This window comes from Silurus aristotelis (genome assembly GCF_946808225.1).
Source record: "Silurus aristotelis genome assembly, chromosome: 4".
Taxonomy (NCBI): domain Eukaryota; kingdom Metazoa; phylum Chordata; class Actinopteri; order Siluriformes; family Siluridae; genus Silurus; species Silurus aristotelis.
This window is the reverse complement of record NC_139577.1, coordinates 21,979,481-22,000,325: the sequence shown is the minus strand read 5'-3', so window position 1 is coordinate 22,000,325 and position 20,845 is coordinate 21,979,481. Positions and strand designations below refer to the sequence as shown.

The window sequence follows — 20,845 nt, the reverse complement described above, 5'->3', positions numbered from 1 at the left end:
TTCCCACAAGCCTTCTGGAGTGTGATGGGGTAATATTAAGCAGAATCAGACAGCACAAGCCAATAAGCCAGACACACACCAGTCCTCAGACATGCATCTCCTTTGGGAAACATCTGACTCCACTTCCTGATTAGCTGCCTGGCATTCGGTGCCTGCTGATAAATCAAGTAGAGGATGAGGAGTAAGGATGTGAGGAGAAGACAGTAACTGCACTGAAGCATCAGCTCACTGTATCCTAGGCCAAGTTTTCTTGATGTTGAAAGGTTTGGTGTACAATTTTGCCGGTAACCATTTAACTGCTTTTGATCCTTTCTGCTCCGTAAAAAGCAAATTTTAGAATGTCATAAATTTCGACATTAAACATAGATTGACATTTGTATGAATAATATTTTTCAAGTGTACTCATCTTTATGTAATATCTTTCGCCTGGTCAGGGTCATGGACCCAGATCTTGTAAACACTAGGCATAACGCAGAAATAGACAGGATGGGATGCCGGTTTATTGAAAGGCACCATGCACACACGTTCACACACTCTTTCTAACCTAAGAGCAATGGAAGGTAACCAATTCACCTACCGGCATGTTTTTGAGGAAACTGGAGAACACAAAGGAAACTGAGGACGTGTAAAACTCCACATAGACAGTAACCCGAGCTCAGGATCAACTATTGACCGTGGAACTTTAAGAAAACGATACTACCTAAGGCACCATGCCACCCTTTAATTATAATGCAATAATAATTTACTAGTGTAATAAGTTGCTCTGCTGCCCTCTGCTGATCCTATTTCCAGAGGGCCACAGTGCAATAATAGATACACATCAGTAGCATCAGCCATTAAGGTAAGTGAGCCATAAATGCTTCCTATGGGTTTATAGATAATTACTGCTTTGATATAGTGTTTATATACACTAAGCTGTTATAAATGATTCAACCGCAACTTAAATATAGCATAAATGAAGAGATAGTACAATTAGTACAGGAAACCGAATTGTTTAACATATTGTGTTACAATCAGTGCAGATCGTGAACAGAAACAGGTTGGTGTGGCTTTCACACCCAGGCTGTTAATTCCCTTTTATTGACTTCATAAAGTTGTAATTACTGCAGACCTTCAAGCCTCCTGCACTGGCAGACAAAGCTGCTCGTAGTAACAGCAGGTGAAAAACACAGCTGTTAATGAGAACTATTTGTCCCAACTGCTAGATTTGGGGAACATAACAGAGGAAAAATAAAGGCATACCATATACTAATGCATGGCCCCAGCATCAGACAAAAATATTTTCATACAGCAACCAGCCCTCAGGCAGACATTTTGGCAGCAAGACAAGTTCTACTGTTCATTTTTCACACATATATTTGATCACAGGAATGCGCACATGCTAACACTAACATCACTGACTGAAGTCAGAAAAGAGAAAGTGTGCTTACAAGGTTTCTAAAAGCAAACCAGGCTGCCCGCTAAGAACTGCAAGGGGCATTTGTTGCCAGGGAGGTTTATAATTATCCAGCATTTAAAAAAGGAAGCAGCCTCCAGAGGCATATCGTGGACTGGCTGTCAACGACGTCCCTGACCAAGGAGAAAAGAGCTGACGACCTGAGAGAGGAGAAAAGAGACTGAAACTGAAAAAAAATGTAAGTTCACTCAGGTTGAGAATTTCCCAGCGCCAAAAAACTTTTTAAAAAAGAGGCCAGCCTGTGTGAAACCCATGCATTTATTTTGGCATTCACATTTTCCTCTCTGCGCAAGCTGCAAACGCAATCCGAACACGCTCACAGTCAATGAATCTTGAGTGGGATGAGCTCCTGGAAAAAAAAAAGCTCTCGATTCACTTTGAAGCTGTTGAGAGATGAGTGTCACCAAACACTCAGCCGCTTAGTAACAGACATGTTTCAAGTCTTGGCCTCAGGTGTGCTTAACCAGTCTGAAAATGTTATTGGAATGATAATGTCTTAGTGGAAAAACCAAGAATGTTAGCATGTAGACTGGAAGCCAAATACAATAATGTAGCTTGTAATGTAACTTGGGAAATAGCTCATGCTGACTTAGAGAGCAACAAACCAAAAACAAATACCATTATAATGGTCAATTTAGCCATAACCGCTTGCACACGTACTCAATCTTTCCTTACGTTAACAGCAAAATACTAAAACATAAAAAAGCCTGAATGGAAATATAAATCAGTGTGTATTTGTTCACTAGGTCATCTCTTAAGGAGCTTTGCACCTATGAAACACCATCCGTTGCTGAACTGGAGGACTTCCTGTTGGCTGACAGGCACCCCACTGGACATGTCAACCAAGTGTGGCCCAATGTGTACATTGGCAATGAGTACGTACCAGGCAGCAGGCCGACCATTCATAAGGCAAATTTGTGGTGCAACAGGCTGAACACACAGCTGAATACGTGTGTTTAGTGTCACATAGGGCTATGAGTCAGCTGATTTACAGACATGTTTGCATAGACTTGTTGAAGATTGCCTCCCAGTTCCATCCTTCTTAAGATGTTGAAAAATGAACAGGACCGAAGCATCAGTATAACTATTATGTCAAGGAGGTACAATAAATGTAAATGTGGTGTTGCACTACAATCCTTTTGGTAGCTTCTAGTAGTAAAGTCAGCGCAAATACCGACCATTCCAAATCTGTCCCAGTGGACAACAAGTTTGTGTTTTGCCTGCAGAGTTGCAGCCCGTGACAAGTCAATGCTGCACGGTATGGGGATCACCCACATAGTCAATGCAGCCAGCGGCCCCCCTCATGTAAACACTGGACCGCGTTTCTACAGAGACATGGCTGTAGATTATTATGGGGTGGAGGTTGATGATTCCACAGACTTCATCATAAGCGTTTTCTTCTACCCAACAGCAAGATTTATAGGTGCTGCCTTGTCCAATAAAGGCAAGTTTACTGCAAGTCACAGCACTAAATAAAATAGGTGACAGGTCATTCATAATGAACCTTAAATGATTAAAAAATGTATTTCCACTTAAGGTGTCACACCACCTTTTCACACTGTAGATAAAACGTTTTTATTTACCACTGACCAACTCTTCCATTTCAGGAAAAGTGTTCGTGCATTGCTTGATGGGAGTCAGCCGCTCGGCCACACTCGTCTTGGCCTTTCTGATGATTCGTGAACAGTTGACCTTAAAGGAGGCGGTGCGAGTTGTTCGCCAACACAGAGACATTTGCCCCAACCGTGGCTTCCTCAATCAGCTCCGTCACCTCGACATGAGGCTTGTGCGCGAGAGAAAGAAAACGCTTGTATCGTTCAAGCTATAAAGTACAAATTCAACAATTCAACAAATGTGACAAAATCAGTGTCTTAAGTATCTACAACTCCAGCTTGCCTCATGGTTTGATCCTAGGCAACAACTCATTTAGTCATTTACCACTATTCCTTTCATGACAGTAGCGAAGTGGATATAGGAGGGACAGTTGAGGCCTTTGCCCATAAATAGTTATTAACTTCCAAAGGCTGCAGGGTTGCAAAATAAATGGCAGGTTTGTTTTAATTCCTTCCAGATGGCACATGCTTTGAACTTGTTCCAAAAAGAGCCTATGAGCATGTGTTGTTGTTTTTTTTTTTAAACTCTTGTGAAATGAGATGGCTGTGGCCTGCTTTTTATCGTATGAAGGTGGAACAGGAGAAACACGCATGGCTGGATGTCTTGAAGTCTTGATCCCCTACAGAGACTCTCTAATGAGTATCATATGCTCTAATATGTTTATAGGTTCCACACAAAACAATGTGATATGATCCATTGATTTTAGCCTTGTACTGGTCAAATCAAAAAGTTTACTTTCCGAATGTATTCATTAACAAAACAAACAAACAAACAAAAAGATTATATACACACACACCATCCACTTTAATAAAAATTGCAGTACTTTCTTGAACTACTGTGATCGATTGTTATTTCTTAAAAAAAAATCTGCATTAATGCACTTTTACTCACAAAAACACACTGACTGCTGCAGCAGAATTTCAAAGCTAATTATATTGTAAACCCAGTCTAATCACATTTAGACTCTCTCTTACACACACACACACACACACACACACACACACACACACTCTCAATGCTGCATTTCAATTTGAGGTTTTCAGATTCAAGGTTAAGATCTGTTCCTGAAGCTCTGCACACCAAACACAGTATGAGACAGCAACTATATCTGACTTGTGGTGTCTGCTGTGGACAAACAGCCTGCCTTCCAGACCTGTCAGTCATCTTTGGCACAGCGAGGGTGGAGGGGATGACTGAGGTATGGCCTATCACACAGTGTTTTAGTGTTCATCCAACCCTGTGCAAACAAACACATCTGAGCGTCAGGACTGTCCAAGAAAACACCACAGAACTCCTGCAAACATATTCATAGACAAATAAACACAGTGCCATTACAGACTAAGAGAAGCAGGAAACCAGTTTACCATGACCGTATGAAAATAAATACAGTAAATACAGTCAACTTCAGTATCATGGAAATGAATAACACATGCAATGAAAGCTAATTTAAGCATAAAGGAGATTTTATTATTCCATATGTAGTGCAAAATGAAGTGTACATTACGTTCAAAACAACCAACCTTCTTCATGAAGAACCTTTTAAAAAAAAAAACATAACCCAAACAAACAACAAATTCATAATTCACTATCCTCTTTACTATGCAGGGGTGAAGTGGAGGGTTACCCAAGTTCATAAATGACAAAGCACATGGGGAAATAGCAATAGGTGTTAATTGTTTTTTTAACTGGCAGCACAGTGGGTAGTGATACCTACTAACAGCTTCAGGGTCCATGGTCTGATCCTGAGCTTGGATTACTGCGGCTTGTGCAGGGTTTTGCATGTTCTCCCCATGACTGTTTTAGTTTCCCCCCACCTCTGAAAAAAATACACATATTAGAAATGCAAAATGAACCCTAGATGTGTGCCTGATGCCCTGGGATTGACTTACAGGGTGTATTCAAGCTTCTTAGAATACACTCCAGATCCACCATGACTAAGATAAATCATTAGCTGAAAAGTGAATGAATGTATCTGAACTTAATTCCAGTGAGAGAGAACAATAAATCAAAAGAAAAAATGTACAAAAAACTAAAAAGCCTTTGTAATTACAGTACAGTGAGTGTTAAAGGAATAGACTGGGAACTGAAGATCAAAGACTTTGTAATTCAGCTGATAGGATCTTACACTTGATGTCTCTTTAGGCCGGGTAATAGCTGGCTCATCCAACTTATTTCCACTCCTGAAGCAGAAGCTGTTATTAAAAAACTGGCACGTCTGACGTGTTAGATTTACACAAATGTAATTCTAATTGTGATTAAACAACCGAGCGAGACAGTGCCATTGAGCAATGAGCTATTTTTGTTAAGCATGCGATTACATGAGCTCATTCTCAATCTATTTTTCCTGTCATATATATAGGCCAACTTGCTGTCATCTTCCCTCATGATGTGTTAACGCCTAACGTTACATCACTGTCAAAAAGAACACAGCTTTCCCCAAATCTTTTTGGCAGAAGTTAAAGGAAAAGAAGAAAAAAATGCTTGAGGGGACTAATTGAAAACAATAATTAGAAAGACTGACTGATAGGTCACTCGACAAATTCATTTTGAGCTTTGGAAAACTTTGGATCACAACTCACAGTTGGTATAAAGAATGACTCAACTCCGCTGTACACTGTGGGGGCTGCTGTGGCCGCAATACACATTCTGAAGAGCGGCTGGCTATTAATAACATCTCCTCTAGGCTGTTATCTCAGGTGCAGACTATGAATAACACCTTCCCATCTCATAGCACGTACATTATCCTTGCACATTCTCCACCACCCTCACTCTGGTTACATTTTATTTAAAAAAGTGCATAAAGCATCATGTTGGACATTGCGATGCTAAACGCTGTTTGTCTATAATGGTGCGAATTTTGATTTATGAAAATTAAGACAGGATCTTAAAACCAATGCTGCACAGTTATATTATTTGGTGTGGAGGGAAAGGAGCACAAAAAGAAAGAAATTTCAAGGTTGAAGGCGTAAGTGAACCTGACAAAACAATAAAAGGAATCCAACATGACCAATTTAATGACTCCCCTGTCAAGGTGAGTGATGGCAGTGAGCGAGGATGTGAGTGAGAAAACACACACACACACACACACAAGCACACACGCACGCACACTGTGCTGATGGCTCTGAACACTCTCCAGAGATGATTCATGTGTCCTTTTCACATATCTGGGAAGCGAAAAGCAATTACCATCCCATTTGCAGCGGCCAAGCTCGCATTACAGACACTCCGTTAAAGTCTGCTACAAAAAAAGCACATTTTTTGGATTAAATTACAAACCCTGCTCTGCTGAGATTTCCTATTTTTGTCAAATTGGACTCTTTTAGTCAGTGGGCCCCAGGAAGGACAGCTGCCTGTAGGAGGGCACAGGCGGTAGTGTGAGGAGGGAATAATTGGCTGGTGGAATTGAGCCCAGGCTGAGGCGTCTCCTGTGGGACTCCAGACACACTCCCTGACCTTTTAGCAGATTTTCCATCTCCATGACTCTGATTTGATCTGTCATAAGCCAAAAACATGATCTGTCTCAATGGATTCGAAACACAAAGCCTTTCATATGTGTACCTTGAGTAAACAAAACATTAACACCTTCATTGATATATACTCATGTGTTTTTTAAGAATTTATGAGCAGAGACGTACATACATACATATTATATACAGTGGAACCCGGTTATCTCGACCTCGGTTACCTCGACAACCCTATTAAGTCGACGTTTTTGAAGTGGAACCGCCAAATTCTCGCTTTTTCTAAGCATTTTTTATCGGTTATGTCGACTTTTTTTTTTTATGTCGACGAACCCTGATATCTCGAGCACAAGGGGGGGGGGGGGGGGAATTAGCCATTTAACGTCGGTTATCTCGGTGCAGCCGCAGAAGAACTCGCGGAAGTGGCGGAAAAATCAAGTCTTACAGCTGCTACAGGTGTTGTATTGTATACTGGTGAATCTCTGCTGTTAGTTAGTGCACATATGCCTTTTGTTGTTAAATGTTATGCGATGAACGGGAGGCGAAAGCCGCGTTTGGCGGCGCGGAACGTGGGATGAGCAAAAGCATAGAATGAACACCGGCAGGACCGGGGGGGAATCCGCGGTGCGCTTTGGGAAGAAAAGCGCAGCCGTTGAGAGAGTGCCGGTGGGAAGACACGTACCGGGATACACATGAGCGATAACAACAACCGCCGTGAACCAACAAATACCAACAATAACGGACAGTGAGAGTGTGGAAGTTTAAATAGGAGCTGGTGATGATGATAAACGAGCACCATATGTGCGCGATTGAAGCCGGGAGCTTCAGATAAAGCGGCCGAGAAAACACCTGACACGCTGAAGGGGGCCGAAGGGGGCGTGGCAGGTGGATTCCTGACTGTTAACAAACATGTACTGTATGTATTTTTATAGCATGCCTTCATCTAACAAATCGCGGCAACGCTGTTGTGTAAAAAACCCCTTTAAAAACACGTGCATGCACATTCTCATTTATTAACGCACATCATGTACATAAAGAAATTTCAAGCACGTTAATATATTGCCGCCATTTTGATTTTCGTTTATCTCGATCATCGGTTACCTCGATGCTTTTTGGCGACCCCCTAGGACATCGACATAACCGGGTTCCACTGTATATATTTTTTTACTTACATTTAATCATGGTAAAGTCTAATTCATAATGTAAATAAACACATTGGTAAACACATTCAAGATAAAGTATAAGACAGTGTAAATTATTAGCTAAGGTGTGCTAGCAACTGCTTTACTAATAACCCAATGTCTTTAATGCTAGCTAGCATGATAACTTACACAAAGATTGGAACACCATACACACTTAATTAGCTGAATGCTAATATCTAGATGATACAGTATAACTCGTCTTGATTAATACAAAGTGTAGAAAGCAGTTAAATTACAGTACAGGAACATTGGTGTCATTCCTGCACTTATAGGTTTAGTTCGGTTATAAATATTAATCAACTCTCTTTACACTGATGCTTTACAAATTCATGATTATAACATCTTGTACTTTCTGCCTCCACCTCAGGTAAAAACAATGCAGATTTAGTCTAATTTAGGAGGAAAAGTTTCTTTAACATTTTTCTCTAAAATCGAAACAAATTGCAACTATGCAAACAATTGAAAATGAAGCATATTTCAGCTGTATGGAATTGACAGGTGTGTCCCTGCCTTCCAATCAGTCATGTAATTACTGTTCTGCTGAATAATTTGGAAAGAACCAGGGAGAGAAATTAGGACTTTGTTTAATTGTATTTGTTCATTATAATCAATGATGCAGCACAGTCAGTTTTAGGTTGCTTTATGCAGGTAGTGTCTGGAAAGGTAATATTATATAAAGCAATAGAAACGAGGTGCATTTGAAAACTACTGTGACTGCCATACAGCCAGGTCCTCACCCTGTGCACGGACTATGGCTATTTATATTTCTTCATTTGCAGACACTCTTTAGTCAAAGTGTCTCACACAGAGCTTAAGCACTTAAGGGGTTGTGTTTAAAGGCCCAAAAGTGGACCTGGGGAAGTTCTGGAGTTTGAACTAACAACCTTCTCATCATTCATGCAGAATTATTACATACAGACGTCATGAGTTACAATATAATAGTTAAAACACTTACACAGTGTGTTCAAAAGTATTCACCAACTTTTGAACTTCTACAAATTTTAGAGTTTTACAAGCTGGAACTGCAATGGACTTGGAACTTGGATTATGTGTCAGGAATCTACATACAATCGCACATAAGATTAAAACTAAATCATGCATGTTTAAAATGTAATTGCATAAGATTTCACCCCCTGCTTGTTGTATACCCCCTAAATTTGCACTAGTGCCATCAGAGGTTAGTAATTAGTTGAATAGAGTTCAGATAATTGCAATTTATATATCATATGATCTCAGTATAAATTAATTTGGACTAATGAGGTATGAAAACATGCCTGAAGAAGGTAAAGTGGCAAGCATTAAACAATCTGTGATGCACTATTAATACTATAACTATAACTTTTTTTTTTTTTTTAAAGAGCAGCTAAGTTCATTTGAGTTCCAGCTAGTAACACTACAAAATGTGAAAAAGTTCACAGAGGGGGGGAATACTTATGCAAGGCAATGTAGTTATAAATGAATTTATGCAAGTTTATGCAAAACCTGCTGCACCTGCTGTGTGGTCAGAGAGGTTTTTCATTAAAGAAACCAACAGAGAGACCGACCTGATTTGCACAGAGTGCGAGACACTAAACAGCCAACGAGGTTCTGAGCACCGCCGTGGTCTCAAAACAGGTGTATTACAAGCCACAAATCTGTGCAGGAAACGTGATGGCAGCCTTCATGGCATAAAGAAGCTATTCCTAATGTTTATTGCACTTTAATGCAGTCTGCCATCTCAGTCATTTCCAAATATAGAAGCTTATCATCGAGAGACTACTGATCCTCTACAAACGCTGCAGTCAGCATGAGCAAATTGTTTCTGACCTTCTGACATCCTCCACAAATCCATGGTTATATTATCAACAGGACAATTTCCCTTGATGACTATAGAACTTTGTAAGGGCTTATTTTTTTGTTTTGTATTGCCTCCAGAATTTTCTTGAGATACTGCACATTCTTGGGTTTATGAATAATTCCCCCATCTCTGTCTCTCTCTCTCTCTCTCTCATATATATATATATATATATATATATATATATATATATATATATATATATATATATATATATATATATATAAATAAGTCAATAGTTACAGGCTCCAAAACCAGGCAAAATAAAATGCATTCGAGCTCTTTGTACTCTTGTGTGCCAGAACTATTCTATCTACTGGGGCAGAGGTCCTGCACACACACACACACACACACACACACACCCCTCCTGCATGCTGCTAAGAGCAAAGCTCATAGATCAATGGCCTAAAAATATAATTTGGGGTCTGGTGTGTGTTATGAACTGACCAGACATGTGCAGCGTGTGCTCCGGCATGAACATCAGACAGATTGTGTTGACGGTAAGCACTTAAATATGAATGTATATTGATTTACCATTTCCGGATTAAGAGAGGATCAAGTGTGGATTCATAATAGCAGTTAGTGTCAACTGTTATTGACTGTTACCAGAACTGGAAGTGCATGTTAAACTGGAATCTGGGAAGGGTGCAACATTTGACTTGAATGCAGATGATCTATGGTGGAATTAATTCCTGACTATATGCAGTTCAAGTAATTTTTATTTCTCAGTATTTAATTTGTGTGTGTTAAACTTCCTCCACCAACATTCTCATTTATACAATTTTTGATTGCGGAAAACGGCTGTGATTTGTGAAATGTGGTAAGTGGCACTCATGCTAAAGATTCACTAATTTATTTTTTATTCTGGTCAGTCAAAGTGGATGCATAGTCTATCCTGGGAAACTGTGTGTAAGTCAGAGCCACACCCTGCATCAAATGCCAGCCATTTTATAAAGTCACTCATAACTAGGGGAAGTTTGGCAGACAAGTTCTGGCATGTTTTTCAAAGATGGGCTGAACGCAGAAACCAGGAGGAACCCAATCATGGTCAGGTTTTAATACATTTGAAAGGGTATTATACATTCAGAATTTTACATATTTTTGTTTATAATGTTTGGGTATTCATGAAAGGTGCAACAACCACTGTTTGGGATCCAGATGTGTAAATAGTTTTTCACCCGGTTTTCATCTGAAGAATATTTTTGGTGAAGGAGAAGAAATGAACGCAACTGTTAATTGATTGGACTGGTTTCAAATACTGTTTGAATGGACTGTTTAGATGGATTATTTATTTATATCTATGACTGATGGATCGACAAATAGCTTGGGACACCTTACTTTTCCAGTCATGTGGTTCCTCTCCAAACTGTTACCAAACTTGGAAGCACATTATATAGTATAATTTATATTATAATTGTATAGGACATTTTAAGCATATATGTATTTGTATGAGAAATGTGGAGCAAGGAAGTGAATAATAGTGCTGATCATGTTGACTTAAATGGACAACGCAATTTGGAGTTGTCAAAAAATAAAACAAAAAAACCCCACCTCAAGGGGTTTTACATGCCAAACAAAACCTATTGCTTTATAAAAATGTACGCAATGCTCATGCTTGTGATGAGCCTAATGTAGGTTTTAAATTGTGGCAGCACAGTGGTGCAGCGACTAACATTGCTGAGTCACAGCTCCTAGTTCTCAGGTTACATTTGGAGCTCAGGTTTCTTCCTGTACTTCCCACAAGTTTCCTCCCACCTCCTGATTATTCACACAATTGGTTACGTTACGTTTCCTCTTGATGTGAACGTGGGGTACTAATGTGTATGTGCAGGATGACCTTGCAAAAGACCATCATCCCACACAACCGAGGCTGTATTCCCTCCTCATGCTCGGTGCTCCAAGGGTAGGATCCGGATTTACCACTATGACAACGATCAAGTGCTTAATGAGGATGAATATAAACATGGCTAATTCATAACATGCCAAGACTACATGCTTGCTTTAAAAAATAATAATAATAATTCTGATATTTGATCACCTGCCAAACATCTCATATAATCTCTCCAAAGGCAATAACTCAAGCTTCTGGCTAATGAGCACAGACTTTTACAAAGAAGATGAAGTCTACCGCTTCAAAACAGAGCCAAATCAAGAAATCACAAAAGCAAGTACAATGTGACCCAGACAGCGAGTACATCACCCCCGAGCTGTTTGAGCTGCAGAAACTCTTCTGGCAAGGCACAGGAACTGCTTACACCCACGTCAGTGAGGTCTGGCCCAGTGTCTACATCGGTGATGAGTAAGCAAGATGACTAAAAGCTGTGTTGCTCCCCCCACCCTTAATTAATGAAAAATCAGACCACTTAAGACTTCAGAGACACCAGTGTCATTCATTTCCTTTTGATACTGTATACGATTTGATAGACACTCATGGGCCCCTTTTTTCACTAATTATTACTAAAACCTTAATAAGGTTAATGTGTAATCATTTAATTTAAATTAATTTAATAGGAAGACAGCGCTGGAACGCCACAACCTGGAGAAGACAGGAATAACACACATCCTCAATGCGGCCGAGGGGAAATGGAACAATGTTGCTACAGGTCTAGAGTACTACAAAGGCATGAATATTTCTTACTATGGAGTTGAGGCAGAAGACATTCCAGCGTTCAACCTCGCACAGTTTTTCTACCCGGCAGCTCAATTTATTGACCAGGCACTCAACAACCCAGAGTGTGAGTAAAGACATAGACGTGCTATAATAAATATATTTAGCTTCTCCATTTCTCGCTCTAGGACACACAAACACAGAACCCACAGCAGACGTCTTCTCATAAAGTTATAATCTACTATGAACCTATTTAACTTTCTGAATATGTTCATTTATTTATATTTATGCATTTAAGTAATCGAGTCAAATCGCAAATCAGCAATTTGAAAATAAATAAATAATAATACAGGGTCAAGAGAAGCATTAATCACACAAAGAGCACTTTACAAAACTCGTTTCTTGTTGCAGGTAAACTGCTGGTGCACTGCGTCATGGGACGAAGTCGATCAGCTACTTTGTTTTTGGCTTATTTAATGATTTACAAGAATATGACTGTTGTTGATGCGATTGAGCATGCGAAGAAGCAACACTGCATTTTACCCAACAGAGGATTTCTAAAGCAACTCAGAGAACTGGATATTCACCTCCGAGAGCAAAGGCATGAACCGCAAACAGAAAATCCGAAAAAAGCACCCGGAGACGGGCATCTGGATCCATCATGTATGAAAACATAACATTGGAAAGAGGATTTTTTTTGTTTTCCTCTTTTTTGTTTTTGCCTGCATACCTCAGGAGTTCTGGTCTAAGTACATGTGCAAAATCAAAACGCTCATTAGAATAAAACAAAAAAAGTTTGAATCCTATTGCGACTCCTACGACTACTCCGTATGGGGGGGGTGTTTACTGAAATGATGCAAGCATGAAGTAACAGCACACAGGAAACAAACAGTCCAGATCAGGGCTTAAGTCTGTCAGTGGCTCATCATAATTTATTTTCTGCTAAAATGTACAGCATTTAAGTGACTGACTAAAAAGGTAACTCATAAATACAGGACTGTCGCTCCATTAATTAGTATAGTCAGGATATCCCTCTTACATCAAACTGCCATTCTGTACAGGTACAAAGGCTACAAAATAAGCTATACAAACAGACACCAATACAATTTCTCTTTATACATGCCATCTGTTTTGTCTATTAACAAGGCTACTGTTCTACATTTCAGTAAAATATAAATCAGATGTTTTATAAAGATAAAAAAATTTACATGTGGAATGAAAATGCATGTTTAAAGGCATTTCATAAAAGACCAACTTTGGAAATAAATTGACAATTTTCTGAACTGCCCCATGAAAGGTTTTTTTTTCCTCTTCCTCATTTTTCTCTTTTTTTTTTTTTTTTTTTTGCATTCCCTTCCACTGATTTAGAATTCTACATGTACAAATACTGACACTTACTTCTCTATTTTGTCTGAAATTGCTTTAGTTTGTATAAAAACAAAGCTGCCTCAGGTAAAGAAACTTGTTAAAAAGTAACAAATTATACACAATTAGCAATAGAACCTTCGAAGCGGAACACCCAAAAACATGACAATGTTTTAAAATCTTTTCAGTATTAGAAACAACAAAAATATAGTTTCGTTTCTCCGTACATAAGAGGGAAACCTAACCAAGGCCATACATTTAATATAAAATTGCTTGCTTTTAAGCACAACACTGTACAGTACTACTTTGATGCACTGTCACTAACAAAGACATTATAGCATGCTAAAGTTTCACCTTACACTTAAAAAAATATATAAAAGTAGACTTACAATAATTTAAATAATATGAAGGCATGAGTACAGACTTGGAAACATAACCTTGCGATTGTTAAACAGGTACATTGAAAAGGCTTACAATGCAGGCACATTTAAAGGTTCCATGAAGCAAGTCCAAAAGAAAATAAAGGGAAAAAAATATATTTATATATATTTATATTTATATATAAACAATGCAATCAGAAACTGCAATGCAGTTTCAAGAGATTTACATTTAAATGTTACATTAAATTTTGATGATGTAAGGCTTCCCATAAATAGGGAAAAAGCTAAAGATTAGCCATTAAACACAACTTTTTTGCATTTTTACCAAGTGCTGGTTTTTAAAAATAAAACAAAAATTTTTTTTCCATAAAAGCAAACAATGTTGAAAATTAACCAAAAAAAAAATAAAACTACCTCAAGTCATCAAGCTGACTTTCATTTCCTGACCCTTTACAGATCAGGGGTTGTTAGCGATTATCGTCTCATATAAGGCCCGTTTAAGGGTTGTTTGGACATGCCAGTGTTCACGTAACTGTGGTGACCCGCTGGACTGTACATCATATTGCCGTGCGGAGGAGCCTGCATGGGCTGCTGTGGGTAAGGCTGAGTACCCATCATGCCCATCTGCATAGAGTACTGTGGAGTTTGGTTCATGTAGGTTGTGCTGCCATGGTAACTCCCATTCATCATGGGCTGGGTCACTCTGTAAGTGTTCATTGCGTTAAGTGGGGCCATATTCACGTTCATCGAGTTCACATTGTAACCTGGAGCGGGCATGAGGTTCACGCCCATGTTCATACGAGGTGCCATGGCTAGTGTCCTGCTTGGAGCCTGCATGGTTACGGCCTGTGCACTCCTGCCGTACATCTGCTGCTGGTGGTGGTGGTGGTGAGGAGTCAGTGGTGCCGATTTAGAGCGAATCGATACAGGATGATGGTGGTGATTCTTGGGTGCAATTTGTGTCTGCAGTCTTTGGGAGGGGGGCAAATTCATGTTGGGCGTACCCATGTTGCGTTGCACCATCATTGGTGGAGGAGTCATGTTAGGGGGTGGAGTCATGGTTGCCTGCGTCTGAGGGCCTCCGCCTGTGACTGCGTGCGGAGGCTGAGACAGAGGCACCAGCGTGGGATTGTGTGGGCCGAGCTGCGAGGACAGTGAACCGTTGTTGTTAGTGTAAGATGTGATGGGATGAGAAGCAGAGTGGCTAAAAGGCAAGGAATGGTCCATAATTGTATTGGTAAGCTGCTGGAGCTTAGCCAGGCTGAAAGTAGCTGAGGGCTGTGTATGAGGCAATGGCGCCTGAGCATAGTGCCCACCCCCATACTCACTCTGGCCCATCCGCTCATAAAGCCCCAGATTGGTGGAGGGGTTGTTTGATTCAGGAAGGTCAGAGAGTTGCATGGGTGGAGGAAAGCTGCCAGGCATAGAGCAGTGAGACAGAGGCTGCTGGTGGTGCTGATGGTGTTGGTGTGGATGGTGATGGTGGAGGTGGTTGTGGGGGTGGCCATGGCTGTGCACATGCCCATGCCCATGCCCGTGTCCATGTCCATGTCCATGTCCATGTCCATGTCCAGGGCCGTGCCCAAGCCCAGGCTGCCTCTCTGGTACACAGCCTTGTGGGGATTTGACACTGCAACCCTGTGGCGAGCTCATGCTGTTCTGCTGGAGCATGCTGCAGGCGCCAGTATTGTTCACCACAGGGCCAGCCATCTGCTGGGACACAGCGCAGCTGCTCTGTCCATGGCTGCCACCGGAGGAAAGGTTGCCATAGGAACAGCTGCTCTGAGAAGAGGCGACTGCACTGGCTCCTGTGGCACAAATGCTGCCACCTAGCGTGGAGTCGTAACTGCTGGGATTCTCATAGTTTTCTGTCGTGCTTTCAATGCTTCCAAGGTCACTGAAGCCACTGTCCACCACCTGCTGCGAGTGGTCAGACACAGAAGGAACGTCCATCATTGGACTTGTCTCCATGTTATGTAGAGAATGCACAGAGATTGCACCATGGTCTGGGCTAATCTGAGTGTAGCTGTTCTCTAGAATGGACACAGCTGGGCTATTAACGGACCGTACTGACTGACTTTGGTGCGAGTGAACAGAGGACAGTGGACTGCTGTGGTCTGACTGCTGGCAGTCATCTACTGGAGTCATTTGCGGACTCTGGTCCACATGCACATATCTCTGTAAGCTGCGGCAGGCCTCCTGAGTCTCTACACAGTCCTGGAAATGCCGCTCTTGATCAGCCTCCTGTGTTAGAGACTGAACCGCTTGGGCAGTTTCCATATCGATCTCTGGACAAATACTGTGGTCCTCCTTTATTGCAGGTGTCAAAGGACCAGCATCTTTTTGGTCAACATTCTGACTGTTCTCCTCCTCCTCCTCCTCCTCTTCCTCATCTGATTCAGAGTCATGCTGATGGTCCGAGTCCACAGGGTTATCCTGCGCCTCCATGTTATCTAACCCGCTGCCTGAAACCAGCTCTCCTGAAGCTTCTACAGATGGATCATGCTCATTCTCAACATTACAAGAGATTGGCTTGGGCACAGAGTTATCTGAAAGCTCTTTCTCAAGTTCAAGTGTAGGGTCTTCCTTCTGAACCTCGCCAGAATCCACATGACCATCATCCTCATCATCTGCATCATGATCCTCCACATTAGAAGGCTCCAGTTCTTCATCTTCCTCTTCATCATCACGTTCATCTGGGGCCTGGGGGTCACTACATTTATGCTCCTCATCAGGCTCCTGGCTTCTTTCCTGTTCTGTACTTTCAGAGGACTGTTCATCACAGTTCATAGGAACTGATGGAGATTCCTGGCTCATTGCATCACAAGGAGAAACCGCAACAAAATCAGGTTTATCCATAGCCTCCTCATCCTTGTGTTCCTCACTAGGTTCCTGTATTTCTGTGGTCAGGGGGTCTGAGTGCAGCTCTGGCTTCACAGACTCCGTTTCGTTTAGAAAAGCAGACTCCGAGCCATCAGGAACAGAAACCGGACTGTCCACTTGCTCCTCATCTGGTTCCTGCTCCACACTGACCATGGGTGTCTCAGGTGGTGTGTAGAGGTTGAGCTTAAATCCCATCTTTCTCTCTTTCTTTAGCCTCCATTTAGGAGGCCCTCGCTTCACTCCTTTGGGCCAGCCTTTCTTCCGCTTAACAGGCCGAGGATTGTCCTTTTTCACAGCATCTGTTTTGAAAAGAGAATTTATTAAGAGAGAGTCAGATTATGCCCCAGATTATCTTCAAGAAAGTGTGCAATTGTTTCCAATGAACATAAAAATGCACAAAAAATAAATACCTTCAACTTGTTCTCTTTCCTGCTGATTAGAATGATTGTCATCTTGTCTTTCCTTCTTCCTTGGTCTACCAGGTCTGCGCACAACTGTTCTTAGACTGCTTTCCTCCTCTTCATCTTCCTCACTTCCTTCCCTCCTGAAGGAATGGCCTAGCTGGGGTGCGGGGCTCTCTACATCAGAGTTTTCAAAAGGCTCATCCAGCACTTCTGTTCTCTCCGAGATGGTTTCTGTGGTGACACTGCTGTTGATGCGCACTCTCCTTCTGCCCCTTTTCCTCCGCAGAGGACCGGCTCTCTGGGAAAAAAAAAAAAAAGAAAAATCTACTGTGAACATTGTGTTTAAAGCACTTTTTAGAGGTTGAATTAATATCTGTCTCAGGTGATTTGTTCATAAGTGGACAGTGAGGCAAATAGCCGTTCATCTGGTTTTGTCCCTCAAATGCTTTTTTAGTGACTACTTGTAATAAAGCACTCATTCACTTTAAAATCAGCTCTTGAAAGAATAATCCAACGGCAAAAACCGAAACAAATTTTTTATACTGGTGAGTGGTAACTTAATTAAACAGGTGCTTAGTTAATAAAAGCTTTACACTCACGGTTCAAAGGCAAACTGCGTGGCATTTTGTACAGATTTTGTCTCTTTATGCTTTCAACAACCACACAAATAAAAAGCAGCCCTTGGCTAGAGGAGAAGGAAGTAGAAACCAAAGTAAAATACGAGTTGCAGACAAATTTAGTCACAGCTCAGCAGGAACGTGGGCATAAACTGTCAGAGTTCAAGTTTAAAAACAGTCAGTCCTAATCCACACTAACGTTTGCCCTGCAGGCAATTTAACATCCTAGCAATATTGGAACTTTATGCTGCTTATTTGTTTTGTATGAATCTTACATCACTACAGATGCATTGCTCATTAACCTGTAGAGAAGTTACATATCTTTATAGGAGAAAACCTGACACTACAGCAACTGGTCCAAATATTCTTCCTAACAGTGTGCCTGTGTTGTTAAACATTCTCTTTATTTTTTATTCCTTGCGTTGCTCACTATTTGATCTTACAGCTTTAATGTCAAATACTATCCAGTGGTAAAATAAAGTTTGCTTTAACTGGGTGCCTGCCAGTAGAAAAGGGGAAAAAGGGAGAAATTCCCTTCTGCATTTAATACTGCTCAACATCAAGACCATCATCAAACTTATTCAAAAGCAGCTTTGTGATATTTGTTAATAAAGCAGGATAGAAAATGCCATATTTAGCACATTTACACCAAGAACCTTTTAACAACATTATGAAACAGCCGTGAATTCTTTAAGCTTACAGTCACGAATTATTAACTATGAGAAAAAAATAAATATTTGAGGAAATTTTTTTTTTTTTTTTTTTTTTAATGATTAACGACTTTATAGTAAGAAAACGCAACCAGTGTACAAAGAAAATCAACCCCAAACAAAGTTAGAGAGAGAGATGAAATGCCACCTGTTGAACATACAACAGTGTAACTTGGCACTTTCAAAAGTAGGCTGGTCACGTGATCCAAAAAAAAAAAGGTTTAACTTGTATCAATGTCGTGAGGATGCAGTTTTGATGCAGTGCCTTTCATACAGTAAATGTACTACGGACAAGTGGTCTGATGGACCAGATCACAAAACACATTTGGCTCTGTTCACACCTGTATCTTGTTTATAACAAGCTTATGAAATAGCATCTCGTAGGAAGCTGTGGGAGAATTGACTATTTGCACAAGTACAAGTTAAAGAGCGAGGACAAAGTTTGTTAGACAGTTCACAAGAGGCATGCGGATTTTCTTTCCAAATTGACCTCAATGCACTCTTAACCAAAAAGCTGAGGTTTGGATGAAGACGATACAGTTAAGGATGATGCTAAACATAGGGAAGCGTGACCACATTCTGAATGGCATGCCTCATGATCTAAATGCAAAGCTCCATCAGTCAGACCACAGTAACTGAGCCATAAGCCATTCAATTGGAAAGCTCTGCCTGCATGAAACCCCAAATGAGAGCAAGCAGGGACCCAGGTGACCACATCGCCCTCAAAACGTATTCTTTACGGGACTTGGCTGACTCTGAGGAGACATTCTGGGGTTTGCTAATCCTACTGCAGATATCAACATTTTATAAAAACAGGGTTTTGTTTTAATGAGGACACGTTTACTTGATTCACAAACCGATCTAAAATGTAATATTGCCTAAACACAACTGAATGGAAAACTAAACTGGCTCTTGTGAACAAAATAAATAAATGGCTAGACTATTTCCTAAATAAACAGACAAACATTTCTCATTCCAAGAGTGTCTTTTCACAGAAAATATTTATGCCTGAACATATGAGGCAATGCTGCTTAGTCAATACCACAGCTGGTGTACGCCATAAAAAGCAGTGTCTAGCGGAACGCATCGGCTTGATGACATTAACAGGGATTCCCCATGGTTGAATGATTACCTTTCGCTTGAGCCCTGGTGTAGACTGGGATCGGACTGAAGTATCGTCATCGCTGCTGCTATCCTCACTGACCTCCAAGTCTCTCTCAATAGTGCTAGTCAGCACTGGCTCTGGGTTCCTTCTGGTGTAGCTGCTCTTGGTAAGAGGAGGTATTCTGCTGCTTATCAATCGGACTTGCTTCTCAGTGGTCAAGTCGCTGCGGGCCGCAAGGTTGGCTTTCTAGGGTTCAAAAGACGTACAAACAGGAGTGTACATTAGCGTTTCTGCCAAGAGTTCACCTCCCGATTAGGCAGCGACCTAAAAGCATTTATCTTGTACTGCATGTATCTTGGCGGAATTCATTTTAAGGACCAGGGTTGTTAATGTAGAGTTCCAATCTGGGCCGATCAGAAAGCTCTGTAGCGGTCATCTATGAACTCTAAACTCCAGCTGACAACTCTTAATGCAGTGCAGCATAGTAAGTGACTCAGAGTTATCAGCTAAATTATGTTACACAAAATAACAAGCATGCATTATCTGCACATAATGAAGCCATACTCTTACAATGCATTTCAGACAAGGTCGGTGGGCGATCAAAGAATAAAGTCATATAGTCAACAGACCACACAGTAACAGCTGACAACACTGGATCAGGCAACAGTTTTTAGTTTAAGTTATGGACAAAAATATATCCCACATCAGTTCTGAATTTGTTATAACAGGTCAATTTAAATAAAACTACTTTTAAGCCAAGCCAGACAAAACATAGCCCGAACCACCAAAGTATTGCTTTTTGTAGTGAGGAAAAAAAACTAAATTGCCAGCAGTTAATGCTACACCTCCAATAACAGCAGCGCTGTTAAAATAATAAACAACTCATAAAACAAAACCGAGGCAGTGATACCAATATCTACCTCTGCTCCTAATCGGTACTGGCCCTCTGAGGCCTTCCTGTAGACTGATCTAGTCGGAGTCCAGACAAGACAGTCAGGGTCGACCTCATAAGGACGGGGTTTCTCTCGAAGCCTTGACATATGCTTCTGGATCGTCTGATGCTTCCGAATGATCACAAATCTACACAAGAGGACAAAACCACGAGAAACCATGAGCTGAGTGAAAATTAAACACAGTCAAAACACATGGCAACCACATAACAGCTGTAATAAGCACAAGCTCCAGTTCACCACAGTAGCTTAAAGG

General features: G+C 40.9%; 3 protein-coding genes across 5 annotated transcripts in view; 2 read left to right on the top strand and 1 right to left on the bottom strand.

The window, feature by feature from the left end:
• Window positions 1–1,406: 1,406 nt before the first annotated feature.
• dusp13a (dual specificity phosphatase 13a) lies at window positions 1,407–3,860 on the top strand. Its single transcript, XM_083539002.1, has 4 exons — window positions 1,407–1,634; window positions 2,203–2,331; window positions 2,683–2,900; window positions 3,064–3,860. Coding segments are annotated over exons 1-4 (570 nt in total). The 5' UTR covers window positions 1,407–1,632; the 3' UTR covers window positions 3,285–3,860.
• Window positions 3,861–9,921: 6,061 nt separating this feature from the next.
• On the top strand, window positions 9,922–13,458 carry LOC310724722 (dual specificity phosphatase 29-like). The gene is made up of 4 exons (XM_083539001.1): window positions 9,922–10,067; window positions 11,637–11,866; window positions 12,079–12,302; window positions 12,587–13,458. Exons 2-4 carry the CDS (start codon window positions 11,685–11,687, stop codon window positions 12,850–12,852), a joined length of 672 nt encoding a protein of 223 aa, XP_083395127.1. The 5' UTR covers window positions 9,922–10,067; window positions 11,637–11,684; the 3' UTR covers window positions 12,853–13,458.
• The window catches only part of kat6b (K(lysine) acetyltransferase 6B), a 32,615-nt gene continuing 24,850 nt past the window's right edge, over window positions 13,081–20,845 (bottom strand). For all 3 annotated transcript variants that reach the window (XM_083538998.1, XM_083538997.1, XM_083538999.1), the window contains exons 14-17: window positions 20,560–20,719; window positions 19,667–19,885; window positions 17,214–17,505; window positions 13,081–17,102 (exon numbers count right to left, since the gene is read on the bottom strand). In XM_083538998.1, coding sequence (XP_083395124.1) covers window positions 14,395–17,102; window positions 17,214–17,505; window positions 19,667–19,885; window positions 20,560–20,719 — 3,379 coding nt within the window. In that variant the 3' untranslated portion in view covers window positions 13,081–14,394. The remainder of the gene's footprint in view (window positions 17,103–17,213; window positions 17,506–19,666; window positions 19,886–20,559; window positions 20,720–20,845) is intronic.